The sequence below is a fragment of the Hirsutella rhossiliensis genome (assembly GCF_020360975.1).
Source record: "Hirsutella rhossiliensis strain HR02 chromosome Unknown scaffold00007, whole genome shotgun sequence".
Taxonomy (NCBI): Eukaryota; Fungi; Ascomycota; class Sordariomycetes; order Hypocreales; family Ophiocordycipitaceae; genus Hirsutella; species Hirsutella rhossiliensis.
The window spans coordinates 187,539-201,974 of NW_025408673.1; the positions used below are offsets into that span (position 1 = coordinate 187,539).

The window sequence follows — 14,436 nt, forward strand, 5'->3', positions numbered from 1 at the left end:
TAAGAATCCATGCTATTAGAACAACTTCTAGAATTTCTATATTACGGGATTTTAAATCCTCGTAGATTTCCTTTACCTTATAAAGGTATTTCTAAATTAGAGTCCGAGGGACTAAGATTAAAGAGCTGCTTAATAAGCAGATAATTCGACGAAAAGTTCGACGGATTATATAGCTTTTTAAGCTTATCCCACGCTTCTTTAGCATTTTTAGATGCCGAATTTACATTAAGGACCATCTTCGACTCGAAGGAATATTATAGATAAAGCCTCCGTAGTCTATATATGATTTGCTTGCTCTAGAGCAGCAATAAGCTTTTCTTTTATAAGGATAGCTTCCATCCTCGTAGTCTATAAGGTATAATTTGAATTTCCCTTAAGTCTAGTAAATTCGTATTCTTTCTGTCCACCTATTTTATATAAATTCGGTATTAGGCTTAAAAGGAGCAAGCCGGGCTCATAACCTCTTAAGGTATATGAGCAAAAGCGGAATTTTGGGAAATCAAGGAATCACGTAAGACTACGTGATAGAGGGGAAGAAGGAGTATAAGGTAGGGTTTTCAACGGAATTTATTGGTAGTGTATTAGTGTGTGGAAGAGGTGTTGAAGTTAATGATTCTCTATCTATCTACCAGCGGACATGCTGTCTTATATAGACAATTGTAGCTGAACGGAAGAACCTTTCGGGACCAGATTTAGGCTGCCGTATAGCCCTGAGACTAAGGAATTCCGTGATACCTCGAGTGAATCTGGAAGTGTCTTGGTTCCACTGATATTCGTGTTTAAAGGAGGTTGGTCGTGCCGGTGTTCTTGAGAGGTCTTAGCTAGCATTCCAAGCTAGCTCTGTTCCTTCGATTCCCGATTGTACGATAACCGGCAACCCGTTTAATGCATAATGACATGCAAAATGACGAGCGATTCTTGCTCTATAAGATGAGATTTTGTCTATAATTAATATACTACTTATTGGCTTATATAATCGGGAGAGTATATTATAGCTGCTTTATTTATAGTAGGAACACCGTTCCTTACACCCTAGTAAATAGATTTATAGTAAGAGATAAAGTATAGCTAGACCTCCGTAACTATAGGTCGGTATAACTAAAGAAGAAGCTTAACTAGCTATATATAAAGTTTATAGTATAAAGGGTTATTAGCCTATAGGTTATAGAGCTTAATAGTCTCTTAATAGGGGTCTATAATAAGATTAATATAGACCTCCTTTATAGAGCCTCCTTTAACCCGCTACTTAAATAAGAAGTAGCGGACGCTTAACCGCCTATAATTAAGGTAGAGGAAGAGGACGAGTTTAAGGTTAAAGAGATATAGGCCGCGCGCTAGAAAAAGGTCGGTAAGGGGAAACGCTAGAAGGTCCTTATTAAGTAGCGCGGGTATCTTAACCTTACGTAGGAACCTATACGTAAGTTTATAAGAACTATAGCCATCGATAAGTTTAAAGCTTTATTTAGAATAGTAAATAAGAACAATAGACTAATAAACTATTAATAGTAGCCCGGGCTAGGACTATAAAGTAAGTAAAGCGGAGTAGGTAGTTATAATAACGTAAGCGTAATTATATAAGTAAAGATAAAAATAGCGTTTATTTTAAGGCAGAGCCCTTAGACTACTTAGACCTACTCCTTATCCTTATTATCGTCCTTATCCTTATCCTTATCGTCCTCCTTTACCTTATTAGCGGCGGCGGCGCTCTCTAGGGCGCTTAGGCGGCCCTCTAGGCCCGCGAGCTAGTCGGCGGTAGCGGCGGCTCCGGGGGCTCCGGGGGCAAGGGGGGCCCGGCCGGTAGCAGCGGCAAGGGCGGCGGCGGGCACGGCTAAGGGGACCGCCGATAAGGCGACGGAGGTAGTATCCCTAGTGCCGGGAGAGTTAGTAGCGGAAGTAAAAGAGCTAGATAAGAGGAACTTACTTAGGGACGAGGCCCTAGCGCTCGAGGGCGCGGAGATTATAGTAGGCGGCGGCGGCGGCGGTAAGGCGCTTCTTAGTAGCCCCCTATACCTACCCGTACGCGCCGGCCTTCTAAGCCGACGCCGTAGCGAGTAGGACGGGAGGCGCCGCCTTATAAGCGCGGCCGGCACGCGCGTATTAGTAATAACTGCCGCTATAGCGGCGCCCGACTTAGTCGGCGTAGGGGAGCTCCTACGACGCGTACCGTATATAGGGGGCCACGTAGGCGGCTCCGGCCTATACTTAGCGTTTATACTTTAAGAAGTTAGCGGAAAATAGCTACTATGCTCGCTAGGTAGCGGACTTACGGGGGTAGTAGTAGCGGAGGCGGGGGTAGAGGGGCCGGGCGTTACGGCCGGCGGTAGGGACGGCGTCGTTACCCGGAAGGGCGACGTAAGGGCGGCTAGCGTAGTAGAGGTAGAGGCGGCGGCGGTAGGCGCGGTCGTAGGGGCGCGGGTAAGAGCAGCGGTAGCGGCGGAGCCGTCGTCGGCCGTGCTTAGTATAGCGTCGACGAACGACTCTATATACTCTAAGAAGGAGGAAGTAGGGGAGGGGGAGGTAGATATATCTATCGCGGAAGTTAGTATTATAGATTATAGCCTCCTACTCTATAGGGCGGAAAACTTATTAGTTAAAGTTATTATTATTAGGGCTATTATTACTACTATAGCTATTACTATAAGTATACGTTAATAAGGCGGCCTATATAGCTAGGAACGAACTAACGCCTTAGGTAGAGCGGAACTTACTTATTACTACTATTACTATAGTTAAAGAAGGAGGAGAAGGAAAGGAAGAAAGAAAAAGGGGATGCCGCCTTATATACCCTTAAGTAAAGGAGGCTGCCTAAGGCTAAGGGGATAGGCAACCTAAGGCTTACGTAGGTCTAGGCTAGCCGCCGGCTACCTAGGGGCGTATATAATAGGTTACGCCCCTATTTAAACGGCTAGCTAGCCGATAAGTATAGAGCCCGGTTCCGGCTACCTAGGCTAATAAGCGCGGGGATAATAGGGCTAGTAGGGCTAGTACGATTAACGGAAAAGGGTAGGGTAGAGCTAGCGGCACGGGCCCTATAGTATAGAAGCTATTAATAGGGCAACGCCGCGCCGCGCTTAAGGGAGGGCATTATATAAGAGTCTTTAACTATTATAGGTTATAGGCTTAGGCTATAGCCTAAGCCGTATAGTTATATATAGAGGGCTAGATCCTATATATATATATATAGGCTAGCCGCGTATAAGAGAGCTTTATATAGCTTATTAATATTATTCTATAGATAGTACCTATATATACGCCTCTACCTACTCTATAATAGTTACCTTATAAAGTAAGCCTATAACCTAGCTATATAGGATAACCTTACTAACTTAGGCTCTAACTTAAGGGCCTTAAGCTATATAAGGCTATATATATAGCTCTTCCGCTTTCTTAAAGGCTTAGTAGCTTTTATAAGACCTTATTATAACTTAGAATAAAGGAAAGCTAGCTAAGAGCCCTTATAGGCCTTAGAGCTAAAGGCCTCTATTATAATAATAAAGGTCCTTAAGCCCTTAGCTAAGAAGTAGTACTAATGCTTCTTAGCTAGCCTAGCTAGCCTAGAAGACTTTAAGTTACGGCCCTTAGCTTTTTATACTAATAGCTCTAAGGGGTGCTTTAAGGGGTCCCTTATAAAGACTAATGCTTACTCTTCTATAAAATAGGCCTAGAAAATAGGCCTATTAAGGTATACTATAAGAACCTAGGGCCCTTAATTAAAGTAGCTAATATAGAGCTATTCGCGATACTAAGGGTCCTAGAAGACCTAGCTAGGAGGCCTCGGCCCTTAAGGCTTAGCCCCCTTAACCCCTTTATAAATACCTATATCTTTATAGATAGCTAAGCCGTTATAAGGAAGGTTATAGGTTTCTTAGACCTAGCTATATATATTAAAAGGCTCTTATTTAGCTTAGAAGCCTTTTATAACGTATAGCTATACTAGTGCCCTAGCTACCTAAGGATCTTTAGTAATAAGCTAGCTAACTAGCTAGCTAAAAAAAGCTTAGGGGCCCCTACCTAAGGGACCCCCTTAGTCTTTATTAGCTACTTATAAAGAAAGGTCTAGTAAGCTACTAAGGATTATTAAAAGGGACTCTAGGCTACTAAGGCAGCTAAAGGCCCTAGGGCTAAGGGCCTAGGTAAGCACTATATATCTATTTAAAAGACCCCCCGCCTAGCCCTTAGCTTAGAAAAGGACCTTATAGGGAGGCATTAGCTAACCCTCTCGGCCTTTTACTAGCTCCTTTTTAGGGCTAGCCTCCTATTTTCCTTCTTAAAAAAGACTAATAAGGTAGACCGAGATAACTACCGCTACGGCTAAGGAAGGTATACGGCTAGGCACCTTATCCTAAGGTGCCCGAACTATAGGAGGGAAAGAGAGGTCTTTTACCGGACCTTTAAGAGATAGAAGGGGGCCCTTAGCCTACTTATTCTCTATAGCTCTAAGGAAGGAAGGGAAGCCCTTTTAACCTTCTTAGCTAAAATAGAGATATAGATAGCTACGTAGCTTAAAAAGGAATAACCTAGGGGCCCTAGGGCCCTTAAGGGAGAAATTTACCGCGTAGGAGGAACTAAACTAACCTTTCCTTTATTATTACCTTTATAGCTACCCTTTCCCTAATTAGTTATAAGCCTCTAGGCTCTATAGCTAGCTAGGACTACTAATAAGGGCCTAGGCCCTTACTAGCCTCGCTATAGCGCTAGAGGCTATATACGAGTAATAATATTAAAAAAAAGACTTAAGGGGAGAGGAAATAAAAAGCTTCTCTTTATATCTTCTCCCTTAGGCCCTAGCTTTTACCTTTTTATATACTATTCTTTTTACCTAGCCCTATAATAGCTATATCCCTAATAAGAGGGGTTAATAATAATAGCCTTTAACTACTAAGTTAAGCGGTAAGAGTAGGTTATATAACCTTAATTAACTAATATTTAAACCCTCCTAAGATAAGAGGGGGCGGCTAGTATAACGTACCTATATAATATAAAGTACTAGCCGCTAAATAAACTTCCCTTCTACTATATTTACCTTCCCTTTCTATAGGATATAATTAAGATCCTCCCTTATTTTAAGATATCCTCCTTAAATAAATAATAAAGCAGCTAAATTTAATATTAAAATAGCCTTATATTTATTAAACTAAACGCTCCTCTACCTATTACCCTACTATCTAAAAGCTAAGGTAGTAAGGGGGTATATTAAGGAGAGTAGGTATAAGAGGCTATAGTTATACTTAGTAGACCTAATAGTTATATATAAGGAAGCCTACCTAACTAATATAACTCCCTTAGCCTAAGGATATTATATAGGCTTAACTTAGGTATAGGAATATCTTAATGCCCTCTTTTAGCTAGCTATATATAGTCACTATACCTATATAAGCCCCTCCCTTATCCTAATAGATAGACTAAGATATATATTACTAAATTCACCTTTCTATGCCCCTATTTCTTCCACTATGCTCTCAAGCCCCTGCTTGAGAGTATCTGTCCTTGTTGCACCAACATGAACACTTTAGAGACCCCAGTCCATCGCGCTCGGTCCGTACGACTCCATGTCATAAAGATAGTAGATTTCATGCTTTGTTCTTAGATATAACAGTATTGAGCGTGGGCAAGCACGGCGATACAATTCACCAGAAAGGCAAATGCCGGCCAGACACAATATGAACATGCCCCACGCCGTAGAACACAAGGGCGGCGAATAACAACGCGAAGCTGATCGTACTAAAGCCCCATGCGAATGTCCTCGTCGCCCTTCTCCGGACCGTCAACTTCTTTGACCGACTCTTGGTTCAACGCGCCGTCAGGATCAGCATCATTTCCGACACTCGGCGGCAGGTCCTCCTGCGCAGTGCCCCAGATACTCTCCTTCCGGCCGAGGGTGAGCACAAGCTCCTTGCCTTCGGTGAAGAACGAGTGGTCAATCCAGTTCTTGGTATACAGCTTGCCGTTGAGTGTGGCGCTTTGAATGTAAATATTTTTGTACGTGGGATCAAAGTTCGCATTGCGTATTGTCGCCGTCTTGCCCGTCACAGGGCTGGTGATGCGGATGCTTTGAAAGAACGGCGGAGTGATAAGGTAGACATTCTGCCCGGGATTGGGGAACAATCCCAGCATAGAAAAGGCCAAAAAAGATCCCATGGCTCCGCTGTCATCGTTTCCGGGTAACCCAGGCGGCGTCGGGGCGAAGAACTTTGGGATGTAGAAATGGCTGCGCAGTGCTGAGAGTGCCGGGCGGCCAGCGTAGTGGTATTGGAAGACGGTAAGAAACGCAGGTTCGTTGCCTATATATGTAATTCCATTGTCGTGAATATAATTCAGTCGGCGGACGAATGCATCCGCTCCTCCGTAGAGACTGATCAACTCGGCTTGAGCGTGCGGTACGAAACTGTAGTCCAGCGGGGACGTGTCAGCCTGGCCAGATCGTCGGAAGGACCTCGACCCTCGTTCCCCATGCCAGCATAAATTCTGTACTCACAAGCCATACTCCCAGATGCTGCTTTCAAACGTCTCCCCCGCGGTCGCCTGTAGCGAACAAGCCTCGCCTTGCTCAATGTTGGAGCAAAGGAGGGGCCTCTGCGAGGCCCAAGTCTGATTGAGGTATTTTGGTTGGAAATATCCCGTGAAGCCAGTATCCGTACCGTTAAGGAAATAAGAAGGCTGGTCATTCTTGTACAGGTTTCTCCATTTGCCGCTGGAGGAGACGAATTTCTCATGGTCTCCCTGGTGGCCCAGGCCGGCAGCAAGCCGCGAGACGCAGAAATCGTTGTACGCGTACTCCAGTGTGCGACTGACACTTCGTGTCATGGTTCCGAAGCCCTTGTAGTCGAAGTCCTCGACGGGAATGTAGCCCAGCTCGTTCCAGGAGTCGAGTCCTCCGCGACCCTGGCAGCACCAGTCGTAGGGCTCGACCTCGGCGTCCTTCTTGACCGCCTCGTAGCCCTTTTTCCAGTCAACTTTTTCCTTGATACCCTTTTGATACACGTCTGCCAGAACGTTATCGGCATTCGACCCTCCCTGGGTGTATCCCTTGTTCAGACTCATGCGGCAGTCTGGCAGCCAGCCCTCATGCTCGTACGTCGAGATCAGCGAGCGCACCATTTGCGCCACGGCGTCGGGATCAATCACTGTCAGGAAAGGAATTGCGGACCTGAATAAGTCCCACATGCAGTAAAACGAGTCAAAGTACGGCTCGCCGTCGTGCCACAGGGGATTCTCGCCAGTGTAGTTTTGCGGGCTGATCATTGTCCGGTAAATGCCCGAGTAAAGGCTTCTCAGAAACGACTCGTCAACCCCTTTGGCGTCGACGACAACGGGCGAGAGCTTGTGGCGCCATGAATCTGTTGCAGCCTGGGTGTATCTGTCAAAATCGGCAAGGCCCGGCATCTCCGTTTCGGCGCTGGAGCAGGCCTGCTCACTGCTGATGAAGCTAACGCCGACTCTTGCATAAATGGGCTGCTCTCCGCTGGCAAACCGAACAAAGACGCCGCCGGGTAGGGGGTATCCGTTGATGGACCGCGAGATCTTGAGCTCTTTGACCTTTGAGCTTGCCCGGCTGTTGACAAAGATGCCGCTGTCGGCAACATCAGCGCCGGCAAAGTCTGTGCAAAAGTACAGCTGGTATTTTCCCTGCCCAAAGCTGGGAACAAACACAGAGTCACCTGTTATGCGACTGCCATCGACACGGATGGTGGCGTTGTCCTGGCGTGAGTCGGACAAGTCTGTCAAATCTTGGAGTATGAGCGGCTTGTCTTCGGGTGAAGTGTTCTGGAACGTGAAGCGGAACAAGGCAGCATGCGCCGACGTCGTCATCTCGACTCTCACCCCGCCGTCCAAGGTGATGTCGAAATATCCTGGTCGCGCGTGGACGCTGTCAGGGGCATACGATCCGAAGCGCGCGCGAGCCTTCTTGGGGAATACACATCGGTTGACATCATCCCCTGGGCACGAGTTGTACGCAAACAGGGGGAAGTTCCCCAGAGAAGGTGAACCTCCGGTGCCCGAATCGTGCATGACACTGAAGCCCGTCACTGGAGCGCCGTCGAGGGTAAAGCCACCCTGGTTACTGCCGCTGTTGGTGTCGGCCACGGCCTTGGCCATGCCGTAGGGTAGAGTTGCCCCAGCGAAGACATTGCCCCCATTTGCGGCGCCCACAAGAGGGTCAACATATTTCAGCGGATCAAACGCAGAGGGATCGCTTCCATTGTTATCGTCCTCCGCGGCAACGATGAACTTGACAAGGAGAAGCACTGGCAACCACCAGAAGGCCTTTGGCGATGGCGCCATGAAGGGTGAGGCAACTCCGCCAATTCCCGCGCAAAGCTGACCAGACTTGGAGAAGGCGCTCCGAAGCCAAAGGTACTGTACAAATCGCTCAAGAATGACGACTTTAGTATGGGGACGGGGCGTATCGAAGACTGTTGCTTGAATGGCCTCACGCGTTCAAGCGACTCATGCGACGAGTCGTTTTCTCATCTAGTATCATATAAATGAAGTGTCTGTCCATTATAAGGCCTACTGCACTTCTGTGGACTGGCCATATAGTAGTCCGGCCGCGGAGTCCAGCAGCTACACGCCAGCAGAAACGCTGCTTTTTTTTAATACTGCCGAGGTAGGGTGGCATACTACGGGACACCAGCTCGTTCCCGTGACGGCTGCTGTCCAATAGAGGAGGCCCATCAGTCCATCTGACATGTCTCACGAGTGGCAGTAACTGCCACCCAGCTAACCCAAAGGCGCAGGCAAGGCCTCGTGTGGCGAGCCACAAACATGGAGCGAGGACCAAAGTGTCCCCGCATGACCTCTCACTGCGGGCACCAAGGGCGAATCGCAGGGGCAACTAGACTTGAACTTCTCCTCGCGGGCAGTCGGATTTTGTCCTCGTCCATTGCAATGTCTGAGAACATTAGGCCGCGAATGAGCAGGCTTGATCACTATCTCTCTAGCCCCAAGGACTGGAGGTCGGTATCTGCAAACAAGTCATTTGTCCCGGAGATCAGCCCTTTCTTCATCCACGAACCGCTAGAGCAAGAGACAAGTGCACCAGGGCAGCTGGGCGGCAACCAGGATGGATGACCTTCGGGAAATCTCTGCCGATGGGTGCCAGCGACCTGGTCCACGCTAGGCACGAGCGGCAAGCCCAGTGCCACAAGAGCAATGTCCACGGAGTACAGCTGCCCATCGTTCATGAGACCCAGTTTTCGAGTTTGCCGTGCCAGGTGCTCTTGCGGATCTCTGGAACACGCAATCTGCGTGTCTGGGCCGGGTAGCGGAGTAATTGTCTCGGCCTGTGAAATGAGGCAGGAGAGTATCGTTCGATTCATGAAGGCATTTTGTTCACAGCTAGTCTCTTTTGAATGGATAAATATATTAATATGCGTTTCCATTCATCAGCACATTAAAATCCGGGCATGATCATAAAGTGAGCGTAACTATAAGCCTTTTTCTTCCTAAGCTTGACAGTCGGTCTCCAAGAATTCAATCTTTCATACCATGCACGTAAATATACGCACTTTTTATCTTCAGCGTTGTTCATATATTTAATATTCTCAATCTGGTGCCATTAATGGATATCCTTGCGAGTGGGTCATTTTTCTTCAGCTCATAACCATTATATCTATATAACTCCCCGTGAGCTCACGCCTTAATCTCTATTAATACCTCGATATCACACAGAAGCTTTCCAGCATTCATCTTCACTTCAATTTCTTGTCCTTCTCAACTGTATTTCGACGTTCAGAAACCTCAAGCTACACTGAGTTTCCCTCCTTCAACTACATGCGTCTGCTCTTCACCGCCGCCCTTCTATCTTCATCTCTAACACTGAAATATTATTCTTCGTCCTACAAAAACAACTAATTCATATATTTATTACATCTAACATAAACAAGAAGAAATCTAAATAACACGCACCGCCTTCCGAGGGCCAGCAGGAGGAGCTAGGCAGGCAGTACACTAATAAAATGAAAGACTGGAAGAGCCTGAAAGACTTTCCAATGCTTGGTGTCCTGCTAAAACCATTTAAATGGTAAAGGGGTGGCCCGTTGCAATAGAACAGCTTTCGGGTAAGAGAAAACTGACTGAAATGGGAAGACAGTACTATAGTAATGGTTTGGGCAAGTACTGCGCCAGAGCCTCGCGGCTCCGTGCCCACCTTCATTTGCCATAGGCCTGCGAGCAGCTTCAAGTCCCTACTTCATATTCGTTAAAGGGTGGGACAGCACTCCGACTCTCAAGCGCCTAAGCGACATTTCGTTTTAGAATATCGACAATCCGTTGAAAGCGGGAGGTAATCAATAAACTAAAGAGCATGATTCTGAGCGCTTCTTAAGTGACGCCCGTCTATAGTACCTGTATTGGTCCATTCAATTTCACGGGAAATCACGGCATCGTAACATACCCAACGATAGGAACGGCTAAGTGGCTCGAGAAGGAGTAACCTAGGGGCCCCTACCCAAGGGACCCCTTTAGTCTCTATTGGCTACTTATAAAGAAAGGTCCGGCAGGCTACTAAAGACTATTAGAAGGGCCTCTAGGCTACCGAGGCAGCTAAGGGCCCTAGGGCTAAGGGCCTAGGCAAGCACTATACGTCTATTCGAAAGACACCCCGCCTAGCCCTTAGCCCGGAAAAGGACCTTATAGGGAGGCCTAGGCCGACCCTCTCGGCCTTCTACTAGCTTCTCTTCGGGGCCGGCTTCCTATTTTCCTTCCTAAAAAGGACTAATAAGGTAGACCGAGACGACTGCCGCTGCGGCCAAGGAAGGCATACGGCTAGGCACCTTATCCTAAGGTGCCCGAACTATAGGAGGGAAAGAGAGGTCCTTTACCGGACCTCTAAGAGACGGAAGGGGGCCCTTAGCCTACCTCTTCTAAGGAAAGAAGGGGAGCCCTTCTAACCTTCTTAGCTAAGACAGAGATAGGGACAGCTAAGTAGCTCGAAAAGGAGTAACCTAAGGGCCCTAGGGCCCTTAGGCAGGGGAAACACCGCGCGGGAGGAACCAGACTAATCTTTCCTTTATCTTTGCCATTATAGCTACCCTTTCCCTAATTGGTTATAAGCCCCCGGGCTCTACAGCTAGCTAGGACTGCTAATAGGGGCCTAGGCCCCTATTAGCCTCGCCATGGCCCTAGAGGCTGCATGCGAGTAATGATATAAAAAAAAACATACCCAACAGATCATCGAGCCCTGTGACACCCAAAATGTTCACGTCGGTTCAACCAGCAACATCGCCCAACAGATATATCATCAGCCGTCTTCAATGTTTACTCGTCGAATTCGACGCATAGGTCAAGAGTGAGTGTCTTGGCTAAGGTAGAGCTAAGCTTCTGAGCTCCGCCTCTTAACGGGCATCTACGGGGTCAAGTCAGCACATCAAATTTCATGTTTCTATAGGGTGTTCGACCCTTCGGCAACAGTGACCCTCCTCAGCGACACGGGGCACGGGGGTAAAGGTTAAAACGGGCGGTTTACCTCAAGAACATCATACTTTCCATCACGGATCGATAAAACAAGCATCACATAGTTTGACAGGGCTAGGGCACAAACACAAGGCACACGCAGCACGCGGCCAGGAGCAAGAAAGTTCGTTATCCTCACGGCGGATGTTAATACCATATGATCAACGAGAAACCAAAATACCGGTATAAGTCTTGCGTCTCTCCGATGCCAGTGAAAATGGCGGTCTCGGTAGCCGCCGCTGACATGAAGTGAGTGATGCCCGGTATTCAGTGTTGCTCCGAATCGTATGACAAGACTGTTCGAGCCCGAGGCAATCCTGCTCTCGAGTTACGTACAACTTTCTGTATGCAACTACTTTTCGCGACTGCCCCCCGCGTGAGTTGGCGCCTGCAAATGCGTAAGGGAAACGCCACTCCCCGGCCTCGGCCTCGGCCCAGTCTCACCAATGAAGGGTGATGAGCCTGCAGACATTCTCCGGCGAGACACTAAATACTCACTTCGTAAGCCCTGCCATGATAAACTAGGGCTGCCCCTCCTTGCACGAGGGATGCTCGCTTCGGCACGTCGGCTCCGTCCGAGTCGCGATCCGCCGGCCCCGGAGGATGACAGCCATCTCCGCAACCACTCAAGGCCGAGTCAGGTGCCCGTATTTATAGCATCCAAAACATCCAATGGTGAGAAAGCAGCAACAGCCAAGGCCCCGGAAAACTGCGCGGGGGAGCCATAGTGGAGGGTCGGCATTTCGAGTGTGCGACATGCCGAGGGTCCTATCCCCTGCAAAGCCGGACCGCACCTCTCGCGGCTCCGACCGCCCTGCCGCCCCATCACGCTGATGGCCTCGAGACCATGTCGTCATATGCAAGCGACCCCGTCCCCCTAGCCCCGCCTTAGTGTTTCGTTGAGCCGGCCGTCATCGGTGCCGGTGCGCCGAATGCGCGGGACTTGCCCATCTAAATGCCACGGACTTAGCCCGCCTTCCTGTAAGCCAACGTCACATTGGAGTCACGGCTCACCACCATTTGCAGGTGAGATTCCGGGCATCCACGCTGTCTTTCCGCGGACTCGAACGTGCGTAGAGGGCTGTGCCGCGGACGTTTGGTGTTTATAAAGAGGTCCAAGGCTCTACGGGAGAGCCGAGGCCACCCCGTCTCATTCAAGCGTGATTCGTAAAGCCGTCTCAGCATCAGAATGAGCTTCTATCCCAGCGAGCATTCAACACACATGTACGGGTCCGTCATCGGCATCGCCCTCGGGCTGGTGTTCCTTCGGGTAAGGCATCCCCTCTGTCGGCACTCTGTAATCAAGGAGTAACCGCAGGCGGCAGACCGTGGCCAAGGTCCTCCGAGCGCCCACGTCGCGCGTCCCAGGGCCCTGGTATTCGAAATGGACAAGCCTCGTCCTCGACTTTTACTTCCTCACGGGCAAGCGAAGCTTCTACGTGCACGCGCTCCATCAGCAGTACGGTACGGTTCATCCCGGGTGCATATATCCAACATGGAGCTGTGGAATGGCAAATCTGACTCTTCGCAGGGCCCGTCGTCCGCATCGCGCCAAATGAGATAGACATCACCGACCTCGAGGCCGTCAAAACAATATACAGCACCAAGGAGACATTCCGCAAGTCCAACTTTTACCGCCGCATCGTCGCGCAGGACCAGCAGTCCATGTTCTCGACCGTCGACATCGACTTCCACCGCCGGCACCGCAGGCTCCTCGCCAGCCCCATGTCGGAATCGTCGTTGAAATCCATGACGGCGCGGGTCGACGCTCGAGCGCAGCTGGCCGTGGAGAAGATGGGCCAAGAAATGAAGTCCCGAGGCGCGACTGATGTCTTCAAATTCTGGTTGTTCATGGCCACCGATGTCATCGGCGAACTCACGTTTGGCGACTCCTTTCGCATGTTAGAGCTCGGCCACGCAAGTCTCCCTATACACACGTACTAGGAGCTCCTTTCCAGGCGTAGCGCGCTAATATCCGGCCAGAAGAATGAATACGTTGGTGAGCTGGAGCGAGTCGGCCGAATGGGCGCCCTCCGCGCCACTTTTCCCTCGCTGGTGGGTTTTAGCAGAATAATTCCGTTGCCTATTTTCAGACAAGCACAAGAGGCCAGTCAAAACCTGAGGCGCTACGCGAGCGAATCCCTAGACCGGTATCGAAGGCTTGTCGTGGCCAGCCCCGACCTAGTGCAGCAGACACTCTTCACCAAGCTCTTCAAGGCGGAAAAGGAGGACACGATGCCATTTAACGAGATACGAGACGAGGCGCTCTCATACCTGGTGGCAGGAAGCGACACGACGAGCAATACCTTGACGTTTCTGACCTGGTCTGTCTGTCGCAATCCTCGGCTTCGCGCTTCGTTGGTTGAGGAGTTGCAAAAGCTGCCCGCCGACTTCACCGAAGCGCAACTGCGAGACCTCCCACTCCTTAACCACATCATCGACGAGACGTTACGCCTATATTCGGCCGCTCCATCGGGCCTACCGCGTGTTGTGCCGCCAGGAGGAATAGAGCTGGCGGGATATTGGTTCGACGAGGGCACCGTCGTCTGCGCCCAGGCCTACAGCATGCATCGTGAGAGCACCATCTATCCCAACCCAGATGCATTTGTCCCCTCGCGATGGGCAGAGCCCACAAAGGCCATGAAGGAGGCATACATGCCATTTGGTCGTGGTCCTCGAGGTAAGGGCGTGATCTACGCGAGCGTCTTTGAAACCCCTGGCTCTCTGCCTGCACCAGAAACTCGCTGACGCCCCCTTTTTGCAGTCTGTATTGGCCAGCATCTCGCGCAAATCGAGCTCCGCCTGGCCACGGCTCGATTCTTCCTTGCTTTTCCCGAGGCTAAAATGTCGTCGCTGGAGGGTATGTCGGACCTCGACATGGAGCCCCGAATTCACTTTTTGCTGGCTCCATCTGGCAGCCGCTGCCTCGTGCAAGCCCAAGCCAGATAAAATTGGCGCGAATTGGAGGCGATGCGTTGCGAC

The 14,436-nt window shown here is 49.4% G+C and overlaps 2 protein-coding genes across 2 annotated transcripts; one reads left to right on the top strand and one right to left on the bottom strand.

The window, feature by feature from the left end:
* Positions 1-5,721: 5,721 nt before the first annotated feature.
* On the bottom strand, positions 5,722-8,283 carry HRG_06782 (glycosyl hydrolase family 92 protein; the record flags this gene model as incomplete). The annotated part of the gene is made up of 4 exons (XM_044865253.1): positions 5,722-6,385; positions 6,476-7,026; positions 7,096-7,414; positions 7,472-8,283. The coding sequence occupies 4 exons, from the start codon at positions 8,281-8,283 to the stop codon at positions 5,722-5,724; spliced, it is 2,346 nt and encodes a 781-aa protein (XP_044719215.1).
* A 4,360-nt stretch (positions 8,284-12,643) lies between these two features.
* HRG_06783 (cytochrome p450 domain-containing protein) lies at positions 12,644-14,403 on the top strand (the record flags this gene model as incomplete). Its single annotated transcript, XM_044865254.1, has 5 exons — positions 12,644-12,724; positions 12,780-12,918; positions 12,986-13,371; positions 13,438-14,134; positions 14,219-14,403. 5 exons carry the CDS (start codon positions 12,644-12,646, stop codon positions 14,401-14,403), a joined length of 1,488 nt encoding a protein of 495 aa, XP_044719216.1.
* Between the last annotated feature and the right edge of the window lie 33 nt (positions 14,404-14,436).